This window comes from Natrix helvetica, assembly GCF_964273705.1.
Source record: "Natrix helvetica genome assembly, chromosome: 3".
NCBI classification, from domain to species: Eukaryota; Metazoa; Chordata; class Lepidosauria; order Squamata; family Natricidae; genus Natrix; species Natrix helvetica.
Genome location: NC_138549.1, coordinates 1,366,987 through 1,389,426, shown reverse-complemented (window position 1 = coordinate 1,389,426; position 22,440 = coordinate 1,366,987). Strand labels below are relative to the sequence as shown.

The 22,440-nt window shown below is 43.8% G+C and overlaps 1 protein-coding gene across 4 annotated transcripts in view; it reads right to left on the bottom strand.

Moving 5' to 3' along the window:
• CTBP1 (C-terminal binding protein 1) overlaps nucleotides 1–22,440 on the bottom strand; it is a 56,733-nt gene that overhangs the window by 19,504 nt on the left and 14,789 nt on the right. For all 4 annotated transcript variants that reach the window (XM_081947911.1, XM_081947912.1, XM_081947913.1 and 1 more), the window contains one exon: nucleotides 5,630–5,784. In XM_081947911.1, coding sequence (XP_081804037.1) covers nucleotides 5,630–5,784 — 155 coding nt within the window. The remainder of the gene's footprint in view (nucleotides 1–5,629; nucleotides 5,785–22,440) is intronic.

The window sequence follows — 22,440 nt, the reverse complement described above, 5'->3', positions numbered from 1 at the left end:
CATGTCCCAAAGGTGCTTTTTCAGGAGGCAACTGGACTTTCTGTTTTTTTTTTTCCTTTTGAAGACATTTTACTTCTCATCCAAGAAGCTTCTTCAGCTCAGGAATGGAAGGATTTATATTCCTTGCAGACAGCTGGTCATTTGCATTTGCAAATCTAATTTTGCAAGGAATATAAATCCTTCCATTCCCCACTATCATGTCAGAGCTGAAGAAGCTTCTTGGATGAGAAGCAAAACGTCTTCAAAAGGAAAAAGGAAAAACCTCCTGAAAAAGCACCTTTGGGTCAGCCGTGACCTCTGGAGGACGGAGGATCTCTACAGACTTTTAGAAACCAACCATCCACAATCAAGGCAAGACCCGTCCAGTGATATTTTGAGAAGGAAGATTACAAAACTCAAAATGTTGCAGCTCTAAACAGCTGCTCTAACTGGTTCTCAGTTCACTTCTTGGCCTGTTGGCTCAGACCAAGCGAGTTATCGGTACCACAGAATGTTTCATCTTCCAAACAAAACAGATGTTTTGCTTCTGGCTGCTCTGTGTAGCAACCTCACATCTGGTGTGTCCTTTCAGGCAAATTGGTTTTTCTTCTCTGGAATGTTCCTGTCTGGGAAAGTGGAAGAGAGGGGACCAAGGGTGTCTCTTCTGCTATTAATCTTTGTGGTTCAGGTGATCGGCAGGTAGAGCTTTAGAACAAAACAGCTGGCATTTTAGAAAAGGCGTCTTGGGTCTCATTGTTCTCCTACTCATGATGGCTACGGAGAGTCTCAGTCATCCAGGCCTTGGTTGTCCCAAAGGTTCTCTTTCAAAAGTTTTACAAAGGACATTTCGCTTCTCATCCAAGAAGCTTCTTCGGTTGAGGAGGAAGAGCGGGAGGGGTAGGAGAGTGAGGAGTGGGAGGAGGAGGAGGAGGAGGAGGAGGAGGAGGAGGAGGAGGAGGAGGAGGAGGAGGAGGAGGAGGAGGAGGAGGAGGAGGAGAAGTAGTGGTGGTAGTAGTAGTAAAGTAGTACTACTACTTTTCTTGGATGAAAAACGAAATGTCTTCAAGGAAAACCAAAGCCCAGTTGTCTTCTGATAAAGCACCTTTGGGTCCAACTGATTATCTTGTCGCCAAACTGTCCTAGAAGGTTACCTACTGATGATGCTGTGTATTTCTCTGTGTATGTTGTGCAAAGCTCTTAGGAGAAATGCTACCTGATGTCATATTTATTTACTTATTTAAGCAATTTGGAACCCCCTTCTCCCAACTTCCTCTCCTCAAGGCGGGACATGTTGTGGGTCCAAATTATTTGGAAATACATCAAGTAAGAGCTAGGAAATAGGCCTTCTCTGTGGTGGCTCCCTCATTCCCCAAAGATAAGACTGGTCCCCAGCCTTGAACAGATGAGGTGACCAAGGCATGAGTGACCCTATGAAGGACCCCCCAGTCCAGCAAAGAGGGAAACAAGTACACAGCAGGGTCCTGTGCAAAAGACTTCATAACTGTCTGAGAGCATCTACTTATGTTTAGCATGCCATCAATATAGTGCTGTAAAATCCTAATTTAACAGGCTTCGCTTTTGCAGACCAAAGGCAGAATCTGCCTATGTGCCATATGCTTTTGCACAGTAAGAATTGCGTAAATTATCCTTGTGGAAAATACCATTTCCTTTTCCTTTTTTAGCATAAAATAAGTAAAATAGACAGGAGTCAAATCCCATTTGGATTTAACAGACATTCTCTGTTAACGGACACTCCATCTGCCCAAGGGTCCGTTAAACCAAGAGGCTCCACAATTTCTTTTAAATAATTATTCCATAATGACGGCCTTTATAGGTTTGTTTGGCTGAGTGAATTTGGACTCTTGTCGTTTCCAACAACAAAAGTGTCTTTGAAAGACCAGAAGGAATAATTGATTGGTTGGCCAGCTTATTTTTGGTTGCGGGGGGGCGTTGGCCATTATCCTGGCCTCGTCGTGAATCTTTCTATCTGCGGAGAACTTTGCATGTGTTTAAAAATGCAAAACATTCCCCCAGTTTGTGTGTCTGTGTCTGTACTCTGTCTGTGCCCTTGTGCCCTGTTCAGGCACTCCGCGGTGTGTTGTGTTGCAAAGGCATGTCTACCTTGGCAGGTTAGACCCGTTTGCTGCAGCTTTCCTCCTCCTCTTCCTGCAGCGTAACAAGAACAATTGTGTTTTGCTGAACAATAGTAAGTCAAGGAATATATATAAACATTAGTCAACCTTCCCAGGTCAGGAAATGTCATTTCCTTGAGATTAAACTCATGTCACCCAGTTCCTACTTCTCTAATTTTATTCACAGTTGAATACAGGATAGAATACAGGACAGAATTGGAGAAGAGGTCTTCTAGTCCAATTCCCTGCTCAAGCAGGAGACCCTGGACTATTTCAGACAAAGAGTAGTCCAGTCTCTTCTTAAAAACCTCCAGTGATGTAGCACCCACAACCTCTGGAGGGAACACAGTTTGTTCATCTTGATTTTTCTCAACGTACAACTCAGAATTTGCACTAGCAAGGAGATATATCCCTGGCACAGCTCTTGAAATGGCCTTAAAGGTAAAGGTTCTCCTCACACTTATGTGCTAGTCATTCCCGACTCTAGGGGGCACTGCTCATCTCTGTTTCAAAGCCGAAGAGCCAGCGCTGTCTGAAGACATCTCTGAGGTCATGTGGCTGGCATGACTAAACATCGAAGGCGCACGGACCGCTGTTACCTTCCCACCAAAGGTGGTTCCTATTTTTCTACTTGCATTTTTTACATATTTTTGAACTGCTAGGTTGGCAGAAGCTAGGACAAGTCACGGGAGCTCACTCCGTTACGTGGTGCTAGGGATTCGAACCACCAGACTGATGATTTCCTGATTGGCAAGCTCAGCATCTTAGCCACTGAGCGACCACGTCCCGAGTGAAATGGTCTTACGTATCATTTGCTCCAGATACGATTAAAAACTCTGGGCAGAATTTGCCGGAATATGCCTCACCCCAAACAAGATGGGAAGAGATGAAGACGTGCCATCATGCCCACTTCCTCTCGCAGAAGGACCAAACTGGCGTGGAATACCCTTCTGAACAAAAATTAGATGTTCAAAATATCTGAACTGGAGTGACCTTTGATTCAGACTGTTTAATACCTAAAAGAGCTTTTGATGAGAGGGAATCTCAACCAAAGTGATCCTGCAACATGCTTCCAACTCCTCAGAAGCCCACTCCTCTTTATGAGGGGAAATAAGTTTGACATTTCTCCAGAAAAAGGTCAGACACAAACAGTTTACAAAAATGGCATCAATTTCAATTGGCGTTTCTGAGGAGACTTTGCCGTAGCTCTTGTTGAAAGTCAACGATGGCGACAGCTTGGAGAAGGAGCTGCAACTAAGTGCTCCCATGTTTCTCAACTTGGACAACTTTTAAGATGTGTGGACTTCAACTCCCAGAATGCCACCCATCCTGGCTAGGGAATTGTGGGAGTTGACGTCTAAACATCTTAAAGCGGCCAAGTTTGAGAAAGACTTCTAATCCGGGGGTCTCCAACCTTGGCAACTTTAAGACTTGTGGACTTCAACTCCCAGAGTTCCTCAGCCAGAATTGAAGTCCACAAGTGTTAAAGTTCCCACGGTTGGAGACCCCCTGGTCTAATCTAGCTCTTTGGACATGAAGCAACTTGTTTGAAAAATCCATAAATACGATCTGTAGAAGGTATTTGACAAGCTCCTGAGTTCAAAAACATATTTACCAGACATAGACACGTGCACAAGAACAATCTATTGTCAACCTTCCTGACCTGTTGGGCATCTCTCCCTTCCTTAACAAAGGTCATTTATAGGCCACTGCCATGTGTCCTGTGGTTACCTCGGCCATTTCTACAATACTTCTGCCCATTAATATCTCATAAATTATTAACCAGGAAGGAGGCCAGGACAAACCACTTGAGGACCAACCTTGCCAAGAAAACTGGAGGGAATTCTCCAGGCAATCTCTGAGAATTTTTTTTTAGCATAATCAACACACTGACAACATGTGGAAGGCACAACATTAGACTTATTTTCTGATTATTATGTTTTACTCATTACTATTAAGCCTTTGAAGATCCCATTTTCCTTTGGCTGATTGTGCTTCTCCCGTTATACCTATTCCTTCACATCCATCCAGCCCAAACTTTCTCCTGGTGTTGTTAAGCAAGATGGTTGTTAAGTGAGTTTCGCCCCTGTCTTACAAGCCTTCTTGCCACCTTATGGTGGTAACACGGCTGTTGAGGGGAACTGGCTTCCCCACTGACCGTGCTGGTCAGAAGGTTGCCAAAGTGGATTGCGCGTCCCTGGGACACTGCAACTGACATAAGTACATGCCAGTTGCCAAGCCTCTGAATTTGGATCACGTGACCGTGGGGAATGCTGCAACGGTTGTAAGTGTGGGAAACGGTCATAAGTCACTTTTTTGAGCACCGTTTTAACGGTCACTAAATGAACTATTGTAAGTCCAGCACTCCCTCTGCAAAACTACCATACTTTTTGGAGTATAAGACGCACCGTTTCCCCCCCCTAAAAGAGGGTGAAGATCAGTGGTGGGTTGCAGGCGGTATGGGCATACCGGAGCCTGCCCAGAGCACCGGATACTGTTCCGTTCCGGTGCTCCAGAGGGCCCGCCCGCCTGAGCTCCTTATCTGCCTTTTAAGCCTTTGGCGCTTCTGCGCATGGCATGTACGGCACCTGCGCGATGCTCCACCAAGCAGCTGGAACATCGTGGAGGCTTGCAGAGGCGTTGCAGGCAGGAACGGCACATGTGTGCCCCGCGCATGTGACATGTGCGTCCATGTGGCCGACGCCAGTACAGTTGGAAGGGGATCCGAAACCCACCCCTGGTGAAGAGTTGGTGCATCTTATACACTGAATGTAGCCCTGCCCACCCTTTGGCCGCCTCCTCCCAGCCATTTACCTCCTTGCAGCAGCAAAAGGGGAAACGGGTCTTGCGGAGGCTGCCATGGGCTACAGCAATCCCTGCAGCCTGAAACGACCGGGAGGCCCCGGCCGAGACCGAGAGTGAAACCTCCCGGAGGCCAATTGCTGGGAGGCCTCCTGCCATCATGTACCTTTCTCCAATTCTTTGCTATTTCTCTGGGTCAGGCACACATGCACAGAAACACACCACAAGCAGGGTATATTGTCTGCACTGTTTGCTGTTTGTTGCAAGGAGGCCAATTGCTGGGAGGCGGGCAGATTTCCCCCCCCTTGTTTTCCTCCCCAAAAGCTCGGTGCGTCTTATACTCCCAAAAATATGACAGCTTGGATAGTCAAAAGCCTTCTGCTACAATAGAAGCCACTTGGAAATTTCAATTCATAACTAGGGATAATTTTCCCCCACACGGAGCAAACTCGTCATCCGGGGAAGGTGACGTTTGACACCTTCAAGAGTTTTTCCAGAGCAGGCAGTGCAGTTTTATAGGAAACCAGGTTACTCCAAAGTAGACCCCCCCACCCTCCTCCGCCTTCTATCAAGGCACGACAAATTGCACAATCCTTCTGTTCAGTTTCGGAGATTCCCGCAATGTTGGAAAACCAAATCCTCACGTTAGCAAAAGCGAAGCCCCCGGGCGCAGGTGGGAAGGCCCTTTGCCCGTTGAGCGCCGTTTCCAGCTTTACCTTTTCGTGGATTTCCTGGGTGGACTGGGCGTCACAGAAGGCCACGGTGGCCACGTCCTTCAGGATGGGCATCTCCACCGTACAGTCCCGGCCATCCAGCAGGGCAACCAGGGGACGTGGGTGCATTGGACCGTTCATGATGGGAGGTCGAATGCCTGGCGGGGAAAAAGGAAAGACATTTTAACAGAATCACAGAATCGGAAGGGACCTCGGAGGTCTTCTAGCCAAACCCCTTGCTCAAGCAGGAGACGACCTTACGCCATTCCGGTCAAACAGCTGTCCAAACTCTTCTTAAAAACCTCCAGTGATGGAGCTCCCACAGCATCTGGAGGCAAGCCATTCCGCTGATTAACAGAGTGACAGAATAATATTTGAAAAGGGACCTTAGAGGTCTCCTAGTCCAACCTCCTGCTCAAGCAGGAAACCCTTATCCGGTCTATTAAAAAACTGTAACAATGGAGCACCCACAACTTCTGGAGACAAGTCGTTCCACTAATCAATTGTTGTTACTATCAGGAAATTTCTCCCTCAAATATTGGAAGATGCTATCCTGCCTCCCCTGGTCCTTCTCTTCACTAGACTAGCCATGCCCAGTTCCTGCAACCGTTCTTCATATGTTTTATCCTCCATCCTCTTTGTTCCCTTTCTCTGTACACCTTGTTTTTATTTATTTTTGTTTATTTATTTAATTTTATTTACATTCAGTGCAATTGGAAATGGAACAATATATCTTAGGAGAATATTCAGATAATATATATAAGGAGAAGAATGATAAGGGGAATCCTAAATTGAACCATTTGGTGAATTTACACTACCTTGGTAGGAAATACCATTTTATTTATTTAATTAGATTTCTAGACCGCCCCCTCTCCCCGAAGGGAAGGAGTTACCATGACTCCCAAAATAAGTGCTTGGACTTATTTTCGGGGAGGTCTTATTATTTTTGAGGCGCAGGAGGTGGTGAGCGTGGTCACCTCATGGCCGCTGCTGTGTTGCAATATTTTGGGGGAGGGCTTATTTTAGCATATGCGCTCAAAAGTCTGATTGGGGAGGGCTTATTTTCAGGGAAACAGGGTAGAGACTCCAGAATTCCCTCCCAGATCATAAAGACGATAAAACCAAACGCTTTACAAGACTCTATGCAAAACTTTGTTGAGGATACTCTCTCATTGTTCTGATGAGAAAGCCATTTGCAACAGACCACATCCTGTTTGCCTGCAGACAGAACAGGCGGACCACCGAAATTAGAGTTTTCAAATGAATCACAACTGGGGAGCCTCACAGAACAGCAGTGACATCCACAATTGCAACAAAGCGACAAAACACACAATTTCCAGCCTCTGCCCTGCGTCCAGCCAAGTTGAAAAGGAAGGGCTAAAACTTTGCACAAGTCCGATTCCTCCCCGCTTCTCATTTAAACCTTCTGCCTTTTCTCAAGCTTTTCTCACGTAATCCTGAGAAAAGTTGCGGTTACTTAAAAAAAGAACCTCCAGATGTTCCTTTGAAAGCAGCCGCGACTTTGGTTAAGCTGCTTTAATGAGCATCAAAGAGGTGCTGTGTTCATGGGATGTTTGGATCGACTCTTCCAAGTTATTTTCAAAACTTACCCAGCCCAACAACTTCGGTTAGGAATGGTGGGTTAAAGCAGGCAAGATGGCAACCGTGGCATTGCAATCCAAGGCCTCTTATTCCTGGAATATTTGTCAACTTTGTTCATAATTCCCACAGCTGCCATCCCAGCCCACTTGAATCCTCCGGCAAAAGAGCCCTAGCAATATGAACAATAACGCAGATATTACGCCATACGCTAAGACACTGTAACTTCTTAATTCTCAACGTCTTTGTTTCAATGGCAGCACTGAAGGATTAGCTCCATGGTTAAAACACACACACACACACACACACACACACACACACAAAACGAACTGGTCAGCCCCAGGCCAAGCTAAGAAAATCAAAGTGACAGATGGGGAGTGCTAATTGCTAATTATTTTAAGAGGGTTAAAGCCCAGGGACAAACAGGGAGTCCAGAGAAATGTAAGATGCGGATCAAAGGATGGAAGAATCCTAGGGCTGGGAGGGAACCTGGAGGTCTTCTAGTCCAACCCCCTGCTCTTCTAAGGCAGGACTCCTCATACCATCCAGGACAACTGATTTGTCCGATGATCTTTTCTTGAAAGCCCTCAGTGATGGAGCACCCACAACTCCAGGTGGCAAGTTCATTCATTCCTAATTCCCTTTAGCCATCAACATACGGTTCAGCCTCCAGTCTCCTCACCATCTTGGTTGCTCTTCTCTGCATTCCTTCTAGGGTCTCGGCGACTTTGGTTTGTATTGTGGTGACCAAAACTGGACACAGTATTCTAAATGGGGCCTCACCAGTGCAGGATAAAGCAATATTATTCACTTCTTGTGGTCTTGATGCTGTCCCTCTGTTGACGCAGCCAAGGATTGCATCGGCCTTTTGGGCAGCTGCAGCACACGGCTGGCTCACGTTTAAGGGATGGTTCCCTAGGATTCCCAGATCCCTCGCACAGGCACCACTGCTGAGTCAGGTAGCACCTCTTCTATACCTGCACATTTGGGAGTTTTTTTCTTGCTTAAGTGAAAAACCTTATTCTTCTCATCACTGAACTGCATCTTATTGGATAAAATGCCAGTGAGAACAATTCATCAGTGGAACAGTTGGCCACCAGATGTCGTGGCTGCTCCAACACGGGAGGATTTTAAGAAGAGACTTGAGCAGGGGGTTGGACTAGAAGACCTCCAAGGTCCCTTCCAGCTCCGTGATTCTATTATTCTAGGTAGATCATCATCAACAAAGAAGGATCCTGAACCACACTGATAGCAATAGTTATGGTCAAGTCAACATGTTCAGGTAGACTCTAAAATGTTCCCCCGATCAAAACCTAATCTTATTTTCAACAAAATGGTGTATAAGACTCAAGATAAATATGCCTTCTTAGCTACAACTGCAAATTAAATTCATACGCATTTTGACAAGCATTTGATTATAACCTAAGCTTGGTTAAAAACAGTTCCAACTCCAGGAATTCCTACCAATCTGATATTTCTTAAACTGGATTTCAGTTTCAAAGTCATTAATTCCACTTTTCGTCTATTTACAGTCTTCAGTCCTGGGAAGCAACTTGTCCTTTGATCCTCTTTTTTAAAATCTTTCAACATTTTGTACAGCCTCCTAAACTTTTTAAACTTCTTATTCACCGCAGCCGCTGTTTCTCGCACAAATGCTTTTTTTTTTTTTGCTTTAAAAATAAAACTCACAAAAAAAAACACAGAAAGCAACATTAAGGGTTGAAAAAAATGCAAAAGATGGGAAATGTAAATTTGTTAAGTCCTCACTGAATCTTGTCAAAAGCAGGTTGTCATCTTCCATTAACGTCCTGCTGGCTTTAGTAGATCTTGAAGGTAAATAATAAATACTGATATATCAAATATGTCAACCATTTTGTTGTTCCCAATCCCTAGGAATAAATTAACACTTATCCGTGGCTGTGGAAGAGTTACAAAACGCTGGAACAAAAACTCTACAAATCTCTTAAAATTTGCTTAAAAATTAGCCCTGCAGGCAGTTGTGCAAACAATAGGCTTGGCTAGTCTAAAGAAAACAAGAATTCCGGGTAACATGAGAGCAGTCTTCCAGTATTTGGAAGGGGCTGCCACAAAGAAGAGGGGGTCAAATTATTCTCCAAAGCATCAGAGGGCAGGACAAGAAACAACAGATGGAAACTAATTCAGGAGAAGCAACCTGGAATTGAGGAGAAACTTCCTAACAGGGAGGACAATTAACCAGTGGAACAGCTTGCCACCGGAAGTTGTAGGTGCTCCATCACTAGAGGCTTTTAAGAAGAGACTGGACAGCCATTTGACCGGGATGGTATAGAACCTTGATGCCACAGGTGGCACACGGAGCCATCTCTGAGGGCAAGCGAGCTATTGGCCTAGGCCAGCTGCAGAATGCATGCGCATGCCGGCCAGCTGACCTTTGGCCTTCAAGGTGCCTCCGGAGGGCCGGGAGAGGCCGTTTTCACCCTCCCCAGACTTCAGGAGGTTGGGGGTGTCATACGTGTATGTGCGGGGGGGCGGGGCAGCCGTGGGTCGTGCGCGCATGAGCAGGGGCGCACGGAGGGGATAGAATTATGGGTGTGGGCACGCACATGCTTTTGCCACCCGAACCAAAAAAGGTTAGCCATCTCTGGTATAGAATCTGCTGCTTGAGCAAAGGGTTGGACTAGAAGACCTCCAAGGTCCCTTCCAGTTCTATTCTAAAAAAAAAAAAACCCAACGTGAGAGGCTTTTGAGAACATCACAATCAACTCAGCAGAACTGGGAAGTGATTATTGCAACGAGGGCATTCAGTGTATATTACTTGAAGTTATAAGCTTTATGGATTTAGTGGGACCTCAAAACAATGACAAAAAACCTTCAGCAATCCCAAAGACATAGTATCATAGGGCTGGAAGGGACCTTGGAGGTCTTCTAGTCCAACCCTCTGGCCACGCTAGGAGATCTTATAGCCATACAAATGGCTATCGTGCATCTTTTCTTCAAGACCTCCAGCGATGGAGCACCACAACTCCGGGAGGAGATCCACAAACATCACAATGCACCACAACTTTCTAAAATGCAGCTTAAGGGATTTAGTCCCCTGATGCTTAACCCATGACAAGACTAACATGTGGCCTTAATAAAAACCCTACAGCTTGTATGTTAGATCTGCTGAGAAACCTTACTTTTGAACGTGCAGCATTTAGGGAATTTAAGCTTAAGCCTTTCGTGTTCTCCAAATGTATTTTTAATTATTTATCTAACAATTCTACAGAGATAGAAGCCTTTATTCTACAGACAACTCTTGAAGGCAGAGATTCCTCTGCTCTGTCATTTATTCTGGATCGCATTCTCTGCCTTGATAAAAACTATTAATTTGGGCAAATCTCTTGTCCACTCCAGATATTTTCCAAAGTGGTTTTTTTACTATTAACTGTTGAACATGATTCTGAACCGAAAGCTATTTTCTTCCCTTGAAGATTCTGCAATTTTTAATTTATCTGATAAAGGAAATGATAAAGGCAAATTATTTTGATAAAGGCAAATTATTTTAAACCCATGCATCAGGAAACCAGGATTGATTGATGCTCGCAAAAGCCCTTTTTATAGAGATGAACTAGGCCAAAGCATCATCAGATATTAACATCTGTCAGCCAGAACAAAACAGCTGTCAATATTAACTGTGAAATGACATCTATTTATCTGTGTTGATGTCAACATGCAAGGTAACGTTTTGGTGTTCTTAATCGATTACCAGGGTAGCCATATATGTATAAACCTTCAACCAAAAGACTAATGGAGAATATGTCCAGGCTAGTTATAGCATTGAAAACCATCAATCGGAAAAGGATATTATCTTCTGCTAATTTACCATGTGGGAAAATAAATAAACCGGACTTCCCAAGCTAAACTCAGAAACAAAATTACAGCATACTTTACAGAACGTTATTTTGCATAAGACAACATGTATTTGCAAGAACAGTTTAAGGAGTCCGTAGTAAATTGTTATGTTTTAAAAATGAAGCACTCGTTATACAGGTAGCCTCACAACAGTTCGTTTAGTGACCGTCCAAAGTTACAACAGCATTGAGAAAAAGAGATTCCTGACCGTAATTTTCACACTTGTGACAGCTGCCGTCTGCCCTTGGCCCTGGGATCAAAACTCAAGAGGCTTGGCAACTGGCATGTACTTTTGACGGTTGCAATGTCCTGGGGTGACGTGATCCCCTTTTGCAACTTTCGGACAAGCAAAGTCGATGGAGATGCCAGATTCACTTAATAACCATGTTGCAAAATTAGCAGCCGCAATGATTCACTTAACAACTACGACAAGAGAAATGGGGCAAAACTCACTTAACAAAAGTCCCTCATTTTTTTAAAGAGTTTCCCCTCCCCTCTCTCTCTCTGGGGGTGTGTACAACCCCCCCTCCCAATACATTGACTACACCCTCATGAGTAACCTTATACATTACAAACCAAGCAATAACCCAATAGAAATCTGTTTAGTTCCCTCAGTTATTTAAAAAAAAACATATACCTTGTTCTGCAGAAAAGGTTCAATCAGTCTCAATGCAGGAAAATTATTATTTTGATTTTAACACAAGCGATTCCGCACCAGCTGACCTCTACCTCCTTTGAAATGAGGGCATCCATGGAAGGAAACACAGAGCCACCAAAAGGAACTTCCATTGGGGTTTTTGAAAAAAAAAACATTAAAAAAAAGCCTTTACAATTTTTAATTCTGAATTACCTCTCGTCTTAGAGAGGATTGATCTCGTTGCAAAGAGAAACGTCTATTTTTTTCCCCCTGAGATATTAACTACTGGAGGTTTTTCTATGGAGTGGAGCTTTTGCTCTGATTCACGTCCCCCTTGGATAGAACTGCTCTTTGTGGCAGCAACGTTTCCAGTGTAACAACAGCACAGCGTGGTCAGCATGGTTTTATTTTTATTTTTATTTAAAGCACACTGATTGGGAAAGGGAAAAAAACCGATTGCATTTCATCTCTTAACTACCAAATGCCACCGAAATGCATTCAAATTTGCAGGCAGTTTTCTGTGATTAAAATTAAAAGGTTATTCTCACACTAAGAAGGTTGTAGAGACTGTGGAATCAAAACCATTTGTTTTACAAAGTGGTAACTACAGGTTAGTCCTTGGCTTACAATAGTTCATTTAGTGACCATTCGAAGTTACAACAGCACTGATTTATGACCGTTTTCCACACTTTACGACCATTGCCGCAGCCCCCATGGTCAGAATTCAGACCCTTGACAACTGACTCATATTTGCCTGGGTCAAAACAACAGAGAAGTCAGATATGTCTAACAACCATGTTACTAACTGAACAACTGGAGTGATTCACTTAGCAACTGTGGCAATAAAGGTCATAAAATTCACTTAAGAAATGTCTCTCTTAGCAACAGAAATTTGGGAGTCTGTTGAGGTCATAAGTCAAGGACTATAATTGGTAATTCTAACCTGCCCTGTAACTGCTGAGTATTCTCCAGGTGAGTTAGCTTGAAATGCTAGAAGCTATCGAGAGTTCTAGCTAATTTAATAATTTCTAGAGATATTGGTAGGTAGGAGGTGGATGGATGAGTGGATGGATGGATGGATGGATGGGAGATTATAGGGATAGACAGACAGATGGATGGACGGATGGATTCACTTAACAACAGTCTGACTAATTTAACTACTGCAGTGATTCACTGAACAATTGAGGCAAGGAAGGTCATAAAAGGGGGAAAACTCACTTAACAAATGTCTAAATTAGCAACAGGAATGTTTGGTCTTAAGTCAAGGGCTACCTGTACAAGAATGTGTAAAGGTATATTTTCTTTGTTTTTGCATCAAAATGTCGTCCTGGACTAGGAGAAGTGGGGTGTGTGTGTGGAATAACAATGAAGACTAACATTCACACAATCATCTAACCAGCATCATAAGGAGTTTCTCCCTGCTGCTGATTGACCCTGATCTATTTCTAATCCTACCACAACAAGAGTATTCAGAAGAGCTCAGCTTCAGCAAACAACCGGACAGACGGTCATGTTGGTACTTTCAACAAGAGTCAATCAGCCTCCTGAAGGGTTGTACCTCTCTCTGTTGATGGAGAATTTCCTGCTGTTCAAGCCATTAAATGTTTTTTCTAGGCAGGTCCTTCCTTTTTATTCGTGCACGGAAAGAAAATTTGGCATTCTGCAATTATTCTTTCAAATGACAAGAACCGTGCTGTAGGGTCATGCTGCATTCAACATTGCAAATAATATCTTATTTATAAAATATCCGTCATTCCTTTCAGCAGTGTGTTTTATTTTCTTTTTCTTTTTTTAAAAAAACTAGCAAGGTGGGTAGGAAGGGAAAAAATATAATAGAATTATCGTTCAAAACTGTAAGAAACACACTGGGTGGGTGAGAACAGCACACTAGATTAGAATGGGATTGTAACATGGTTTGCAAAAAAAAAAAATTTAAGTTAGGAAATTGTGGAAAGACAGCCACTTAAAACCCTAGGGAGGAATGTGGATGTCCCTAGAATCAACTTGAAATATTTCTCTCTCTCTCTCTCTCTGTGGGATCAGGGGCAGTTCTTAGAATCTGGGGAGAACTGGAGGACAATAAATAATAAGTACAAAAGAAATTATCTCAATGCAAGAAAAGCTCCTTTGGGAATAAGTACAAGATGGCAAAAGTCATTAAAAGATAAGCATCCAACTCAGAAATAGAAAGATAAAGCTTGACATTTCGAAACTTGAGTTTGTGAACTGACAAGGGATTCTGCCCCTAACAAAGAGTAAGTTAAATCCCTTTGTTAATTTTTTTAAAATTATTAAGTGAGTGAAATGTAGGGGTTTTTTTCCGTCTCTTCTTGGAGACCAATGCTGGGCATATTTACTTGGGTGCCAACCCAATACCAGTCCTAACTTTTAAATAAGAGAAAACACAAGACCGCCTCGAAATAACCAAATCTGCACAGGGATACATTTCACGATGCAGAAACAGTTCCCACTTGGACTGCTGAGGTCACCTGGATGACCCTTTACATTCAGAATGGACATTCATCTGTAGATGCAAGCACCGCCTCTCCAAATGGCACCAAAAGCAAAATAACAAGACAGAATAACAGAGTTGGAAGAGACCTTGGAGGTCTTCTAGTCCAACCCCCTGCTTAGGCAGGAGACCCTAACCCATTCCAGACCAATGGCTGTCCAGTCTCTTCTTCAAAACCTCCAGTGATGGAGCACCCCCAACTTCTAGAGGCAAGTTGTTCCACTGGTTCATTGTTCCAACTGTCAGGAAGTTTCTCCTTAATTCTAGGTTGCTTCTCTCCTTGATTAGTTTCCTCTATTGTTTCTTGTCCTGCCTTTTGGAGAACAGGTTGACCCCCTCCTCTTCTTTATGGCAGCCCCTCAAAAACTGGAAGATGCTCTTGTGTCCTCTCTAGTCCTTCCATTCATTAAACCTACCCAAATCCAGAAACCGTTCTTCATAGGTTTAGGCCTCCAGTTCCCTAATCATCTTGCTGGAACATGTTTCTCCTCTGAGGACCTCACCCATCCCATTCTGGCTTCAGCAAAGGTGCCCTTGTTTCTCAGCAAAATATAGGAGACAAATATATCATTCACAACCACAAAATGCAAAGAACAATTTCCAAAGATCAGCTAAAATATCTTGGCAATAGCTCCAGGCTCGATCAATGGATTTTTGGTGTTCTGATGGAAGAAATACCGTATTTTTTGGCATATAAGACGCACCTTCCCCCCCCCCTAAAAGAGGGTGAAAATTTGGGTGCGTCTTATACACTGAATGTAGCCCCACCCACCCAACGGCCCCCACCCTTTGGCCGCTGCTTCCCAGCAATTTACTTCCTTGCAGTAAACAGGGAAAACGGGGCTTGTGGAGGCTGCAATCGGCTATAGCAATCCCTGCAGACTGAAATGATCCGGAGGCCTTTGCTGAGATTGAAAGTGAAACTTGCTGTTTGCTCCAAGAGGCAAATTGCTGGGAGGCAGAGGCAGATTTTTTTTTCCTTGTGCTAATCAGGCTGCTTGCTGCAAGGAGGTAAGTCAGCAACTATAAATGCCTATAGAATGTTCAAATTGTTAGACTTATTTTTTAAAAGACTGCTTTATTATTGTAGCTTATGAAGAAGCTTTTTAAAATAAATGCTTGATCTGAAGAGGCCCAGTGCTGTTGTATCTTCTTTTAAATAGCAGAGAATAACATATACTTCCTGAAAGCCCATCAATTTTAACAGCATCTGTACAAGTATAGTCTGAAATGTAACATTAGTGTATATTGTTTGTTCCAAGAAGACAATTTGCTGGGAGGCAGAAGATTTCCCCCCCCCCCTTGTTTTCCTCCCCAAAAGCTCGGGGCGTCTTGATACACCCAGAAACAAGGTAGGTAAGAGAGTTAGGGAGAGTTACTGTCCCAAGTAAGAGAAGAGAGAAATCAGCTAAACTGGAGGGCCAAACAGTTCTGGAATGAGGGCATTTTGCTTCAAAGGGAAAAGACTAAACAAAGGAAGCATTATTCAGTGTTGCAAGCTCCCGGATAAAGGCCCTGCAGACTCCAATACACATCCGTGGCTACACTCCCAGACCCAGAACTTCGCCCATCAAAGGCCTCCAGAGTTCATGGAAAGATTAAGTGGCTTCACCTTACTCAACTCAGATAAAACTGCAGAAGTGAAAGGAAAAGGAGCCGGAAAGAAAAGACGAAATTTTTCACAAAGAGCTCCTGGCGAACTCTGTCCCATTTATGAATGTTATTTACAAAGGTGAGTCAAGGAAAATTAGCACAATTCCACTTCCAAGCCTGCCTCCCACCTAATTAATGACTTCCTACCCAAACGGCACAAAGGATCCATTGTACCTCTCTTCCCCTGGCATTCGTGCACGCTGCCCGGGTCTCTTTTATCTGCACAGTTAAGTTTAAAACACAGCCTATTCTTCCACAGACAAAAGGTGGTTTTCTTCCATACGGGGCTGTGGTGGCTTATAACAGAAACCCAGGCCTACCTGGATCAACCTTAAAAGATTGCATGGAGGAGAACAGACCAGCCAGCTGCTAACCAGGAATCTCACCGGCGAAAAGAAAAGAAAACAAAAAGGCAAATTTATAATGCATAATTAAGGGGGAAAGCAGCCCCCCTGATGAATCCCACCTGAACAGCCTCGAATTAAGAACAAAGACCCCCAGAGGGAGGGCAGATCAGCAGGAAGTCCTAGAGGGCTCCAAGGGCCACCCTTAAATTTAGGAAAACAGATTTTTATGGATGCGACTGTGTGCTTGGGTGAGACTCCCTTGAAATATGTGTTAGCAACCTGGGAGACAGGATCTGGGAGACCTTTCCTGATTTACGGATTTACGGATTTTATTCAAAGGCCCAGAAAAAGGAAGCTAATCTTTCCAGATATGCATCTGATCGAGTTGTCTGGAATTGATCTGCAATTCACAAAAACTTTTGCGCCTTTTGATAAAATAAAAACCTGTTGGTTGGAAAACGCACCCCCAGCCCCTCGGTTTCCTCCAGCCAAAGACTAGCAGATCTCTGCTCCTATGCAACAAAGAGGATGAGGGGACTGGAGGCTAAAACATATGAAGAACGGTTGCAGGAACTGGGTATGTCTAGTTTAATGAAAAGAAAGACTAGGGGAGACATGATAGCAGTCTTCCAATATCTCAGGGGTTGCCACAAAGAAGAAGGAGTCAAACTGTTCTCCAAGGCACCTGAGGGTAGAAAAAGAAGCAATGGGTGGAAACTAATCAAGGAGAGAAGCAACTTAGAACTGAGGACAGTGAGAACAATTAACCAGTGGAACAGAATTTGCCTCCAGAAGTTGTGAATGTTCCAACACTGGAAGTCTTTAAGAAGATGTTGGATAGCCATTTGTCTGAAACGGTATAGGGTTTCCTGCCTAGGCAGGGGGTTGGACTAGAAGACCTCCAAGGTCCCTTCCAACTCTGCTATTGTATTGTATTGCAGCCATGAGGGTTGACTTGTCAAACATTTCACGGCCAAGATACAACATTGAGCCACCATTGCGGGCATGCTACAATCTCTCTCCTCTTTCTGGGAAATCACTCCCAGTTGGTCCGAAGCTGAGCATCCCAGGACAGGAGAGAAGAAAATAAAGCCATAATGTCAGGGTTGATTGTCTTGACCCATTGACATGCAATCCCCGACTTAGGAGCCGCCATTGTGCCCAAAATGTCCGTTGCTAAACGAATGTGGAACAGTTGACGATTGTTCAAGAGAACTTTGCCCAATCTTTCTTGCCATGGCTGTCAGCCAAATCACTGCAGCAACTCATTTAGCAACACGGTTGTGACCAGAATCTGGGTTCCCCATCCAGTTTGCTTGTCAGATGGTCGCAAAAGGGGGGGTCATGTAAGTCCAGGGCTCCGCGACCGTCATAAATGTGAATCAGATGAAAATATAATTTTAAAAAAATTAGATGGTGCGAAAACGGATAGGTTAAAACTAAAGATAAAGAAGACAGAATATATTTTAAACTGGTTATTTGTTTTTTCAATGGTTAGATAATAAAGGTAGAAATTAGAAATTGAAAGAATACTATTATTTACAAGTAAAGAATATTTTATTATTACTATCATTATGTATATTTAAAATGACACGGACAATGCACTGCCTGTAACTGAGCCTGCAATTTCAGTCATAAGACATGACAGTCCTTAAACGAGTCACCATATGACTGTCCTCAATTTGTGATCCTTTTTACGGCCGTCATAAAATGAATGCGGCAGTTCTTAAACAAAGGCCTTGTTCACTAAATAGACAGGCAGTTGGTCACTAAATGAAGTGTTGTATGTCAAGGACTAGCTGTAGTCTGAAATAAAGTAAATAAATAAACAGGGGAAGTTTTCTGGCCCAGCCTTCAAGAAGAGCCAAGGGAGGGCATCCTCTCCTGCCAGACAGAGGGAATGCAAACCCAATTAGGCCATTTTTAATTAATGAAATACAATATTCTGGCATTTGGGGGTCTTCCACCAAGAAGAAGGGGTCAAATTATTCTCCAAAGCACCTCAAAGCAGGACAAGAAGCAACGGATGGAAACCAATCAAGGAGAGAATGGAATGAAGGAGAAACTTCCTAACATTGAGAACAATTAACCAGTGGAACAGCTGGCCACCAGAAGTTGTGGGTGCTCCGTTACTGGAGGTTTCTAAGAAGAGACTGGACAGCCATTTGTCTGAAATGGTCTAGGGTCTCCTGCTTGAGCAGGGGGCTGGACTAGAAGACCTCCAAGGCCCCTTCCAGCTTATTCTATTCTATTCTAACACCATTCAGGCATTTTTCAACTCGGGAAAGATTCTGGCAGCACAAGCTATCAGAGCTGGCTTCCTGGATGCAGATCACCCGGGCTTCAACCGTAACCCCCCAATTCAGGATGAAAGAAAAAGGATAAAGTTTAGGAGCTCTTTCCGATTTTCCAAAGTTTCATTGGCAGAAATCGAGTATTTTCTTCCTGCCTTCTGCTTCCGTGTTCAAAACTGTAGAATCAACCAATTATCACAACAAGGGGGGGGGGGGGCTTCCAGTCCTGCTGGGAAATCTCATTTTCCTAGCAAGATTTGTGGGGAGGGGGGGGATATGGAGGAAGAAATAGGTAGCCAGGCGTCTTTCCTCTCTAAGGAACGTGAGGTCCAGGGAGAAGATCTGTGACTAGATACGGCTCAGGAAGGAGATGTTGGCCACACATCAGCTCCTGGTTTTTAACACAGCTGGTCCTCGAGTTACGAACGCAGCTGAGCCCAAAATGTAGGTGGCTAAGTGAAACATTCATCAAGTTACGTTGCCCCATTTTACGACCTATCTTGCCACAGTTGTGAAGCGAACGGCTTCAGTTGTGAGGTTGAGAACACGGTTGTGAAGGGAAGCGGGTTTTTCCCCCTGGTCCAGAGTTTTGCAAAAGAGAACCGCGTGACCCTACTTGTGACGGGGCATTGCAACCGTCAGGAATACGAAGTGTTTGCCAAGCAAGGAGATTTTGATCAGGTGACCAAGGGGATGCTGTGAAAGCCGTTAAGTGTGGAAAAACAGACGCAAGCCCCTTTTTCTCAGCACCCTTAAAATTTTGAATGGCCATTAAATCAGCCGTTGTAAGTCGAGGTTTACCTGTATTTCCGTGGTGGTTTTTCTATTTTACAGACGACTCTTTGTTGCTGATTACATAAATTCATCCAGGGCCTCCATGGACTGCTGTGTGTGGTGTGTGTGTGTGTGTGTGTGTGTGTGTGTGTGTGTCTAAGAATAAATGGCAAGAAAGGTATAAAACCTTACTTATATGTTGCATTTTAGGGGGAGAGAGAAAAACTGCACCATGTCCTGCCCTGGAGGTAAAACTATCTAAATTTAGCCAAGTGGTTTTGTTGAAGAAGAACAAGAGCGGGGTACAGGAAATGCTTTTTTTTTTTGCTCTAAAAATACATTTAAAATACATTTACTTTAATCTCTTAGGAAGAGGGAGAGACAAAAGACACAGAGAGTCCAGGGAAGTAAGAAGCCATGATGAGGATGGTGCAAACTTAAGTCTTTGTGGAGCCTGGAAATAGAGATGAATTTTTGTGGGGCCCCCCTGATGTGGAGACCGGATGTCCAGGGACCCCGCTTGAGAACCCCATGGGGGGGGGAGAAAGGACACATGAGATCTTCTTAAAGTTTTTTCACCCTTCCTAATGGCAGAGCCTCCCTGCCTGGGGGGGGGGGGAATTGGGAAGAGTCCGAATAATGGCCAAAGATCAAAGTTACAAGCTTAGTAAAGAGGCTTGTTGTGAGCACTTAAGAACACTTACTTTGTCCTTTCATCAGAGTTCCTCCTGGCTACAGCCTCATGGGGTACCTCAGTCTAAATACAGACTGTCCCCGACTTATGACACCCAAGGGAGTGCCAAAATTTCCGTTGCTAAGCAAGACGGCTATTGAGCGAGTTCTGTTTTGCGACCTTTCTTTCTCCAATCACTCTGTACGGTTGTTAAGTGAACCTGACTTCCCCCTTGACTTTGCTCGTCCGAAGGGATCATGTGACTCTAAGACACCACAACCGTCGTAAGTACACGCCAGTTGCCGAGCACTGTGAATTATTATTATTTTTAAATTTTCTACCATTACATTTATTTAGTGCTTAATAAATACCGGTTTGTCTGGATTATTTTGTTTGCTCAACAATGCAAATTATATTCCTAATCTTTACCCCCCCCCTTTTTTTTTTTTCCAGCCATGGATAAAATAAATTCCATGTTTGATAGTCTTCAAATAGTATTGATAGCAAAAGAAAAAAAAATCAGGGAAAAATACATGTGTGGTTAGAAGGGATATTAGGAAAATATGTAGATCTTTTAAAACTGAACTTTTTCTTTAGGTATAGTATCAGAAAAATGTGATAAACAAAGTACACAATATTGCTTGCATTAACAGCAGTGAGGATTGTATTTGCTCAGCGTTGTAAAAATGAAGAGACACCACTCGATGAAGAAGAGATAATTAAGAAGACAGTGGACAGGCTCACATTGAAGATTAAACAGAAAGAAGATAGAGAATACTGCCAAAAGTGTGAATTATGATTGTGTGGTGGCTGCAGAGATGCTCCAAGGGTGAAAAATGGTTGTAAGTCACTTTTCTCAGTGACCTTTAAATCGTCACTAAACGTATTAGATGATTCCTCTGGATTGCTTTAGTTTACGGTGCAAAAACGCAGGCAATGCTCAACCGACGGCCACAACGGAGCACAAAATTTATCCTGCTACGTGAGACGCTTACATTCATTCAATTTAATTTTGCCCCATTTTACGACTTTTCTCTCCACAGTTGTTAAGTGAATCCCTGCGGCTATTAAATCAGCCACACCGTTGCTAAGTGAACCTGGCTCCCCCCCCCCCCCCCATTGACTCTGCTTGGTCAAATGGGGACCACGTGACCCATCATGAACGTGAGCCAGTTGGCAAATCAGGAACCGCATGGAGGCCGCAACGGCCATAAATGTGGGAAATGGTCATGTCCCCTTTTTTCAGTGCTGTTGCAGCTTCGAACGGTCACTAAGCAAACCGTTATAAGTCGAGGACTCCCTGTATCGTATCAAGAAGTTCAAAGAAACCAAAGGTTTCAGATCCAGAAAAAAAATTGGAGGAAGAAACACTGATCTAGAATAAAGCAATGCCAACCAGATGTGGAGACTCTGGAAAGGGTGCAGGGAAGAGCAACCAGGACGATGAGGGGACTGGAGGCTCAAACAGACGATGAACGGTTGCAGGAAGTGGGTAGGTCTAGTTTAATGAAAAAGAAGGACCAGGAGAGACGGGAGAGCAGTCTTCCAATATTTGAGGGGCTGCCACAGAGAGGAGGGGGATCAAGCTAGCCTCCAAAGCACTTGAAGGCCAGACAAGGAATCATGGATGGAAACTGAACAAGGAGAGATTCAACCTGGAAATAAGGAGAAATTTCCTGACAGTGAGAACAATCAACCCAGAAGTTGCCTTCGGAAGTTGTGGGAGCTTCATCACTGGAGGCTTTCAAGAAGACATTGGACTGCCATTTGTCAGAAAAGGCGTAGGGTCTTCTGCTTGGGCAGGGGGTTGGACTAGATGACCTCCAAGGTACCTCCCAACTCTTGTTAATCTGTGAATGCGCATGCTTAGATAGTAGCTTCTGTCGATTTCCTCCAGCTGCTTAAATAGGCTACTTGGCCCTGTGCCCATCCCATAATGAAGAGGGCATGAGAACGCTGCAGATGGCCAGGCATACAGAAGGAACAATGGCTACCTCTGTCAAAAGGAAGCCAACGGTGATTCCAGAACCAAACACCCAACTTCAGCAGCAAGCAGAGACCATAATGCTCAGCTTTAACAAGGCAGATATTGACAAGTTATAAAGATTTAGGGGGCTGTACGCTAAAACATATGAAGAAGGTTACAGGAATTGGGCAGGTCCAATGAAAAGAAGGACTAGGGGAAACGTGATAGCATCTTCCAATATTTGAGGGACACCTTACAAGGATGGGGGGGAGGGGTGTCAAACTATTTTCCAAAGCACCGAAAAGCAAGACAATGATTGGAAACTATCCAAGGAGGGAAGCAATCTAGAATTAAGGAGAAATTTCCTAGTAATGAGAACAACTAACCAGTGGAACAGCTTGCCACCAGAGGTTCTGGGTGCTCCATCACTGGAGGCTTTTAAGAAGAAACAAGACAACCATTTGTCTGAAATGATACATAATCTCC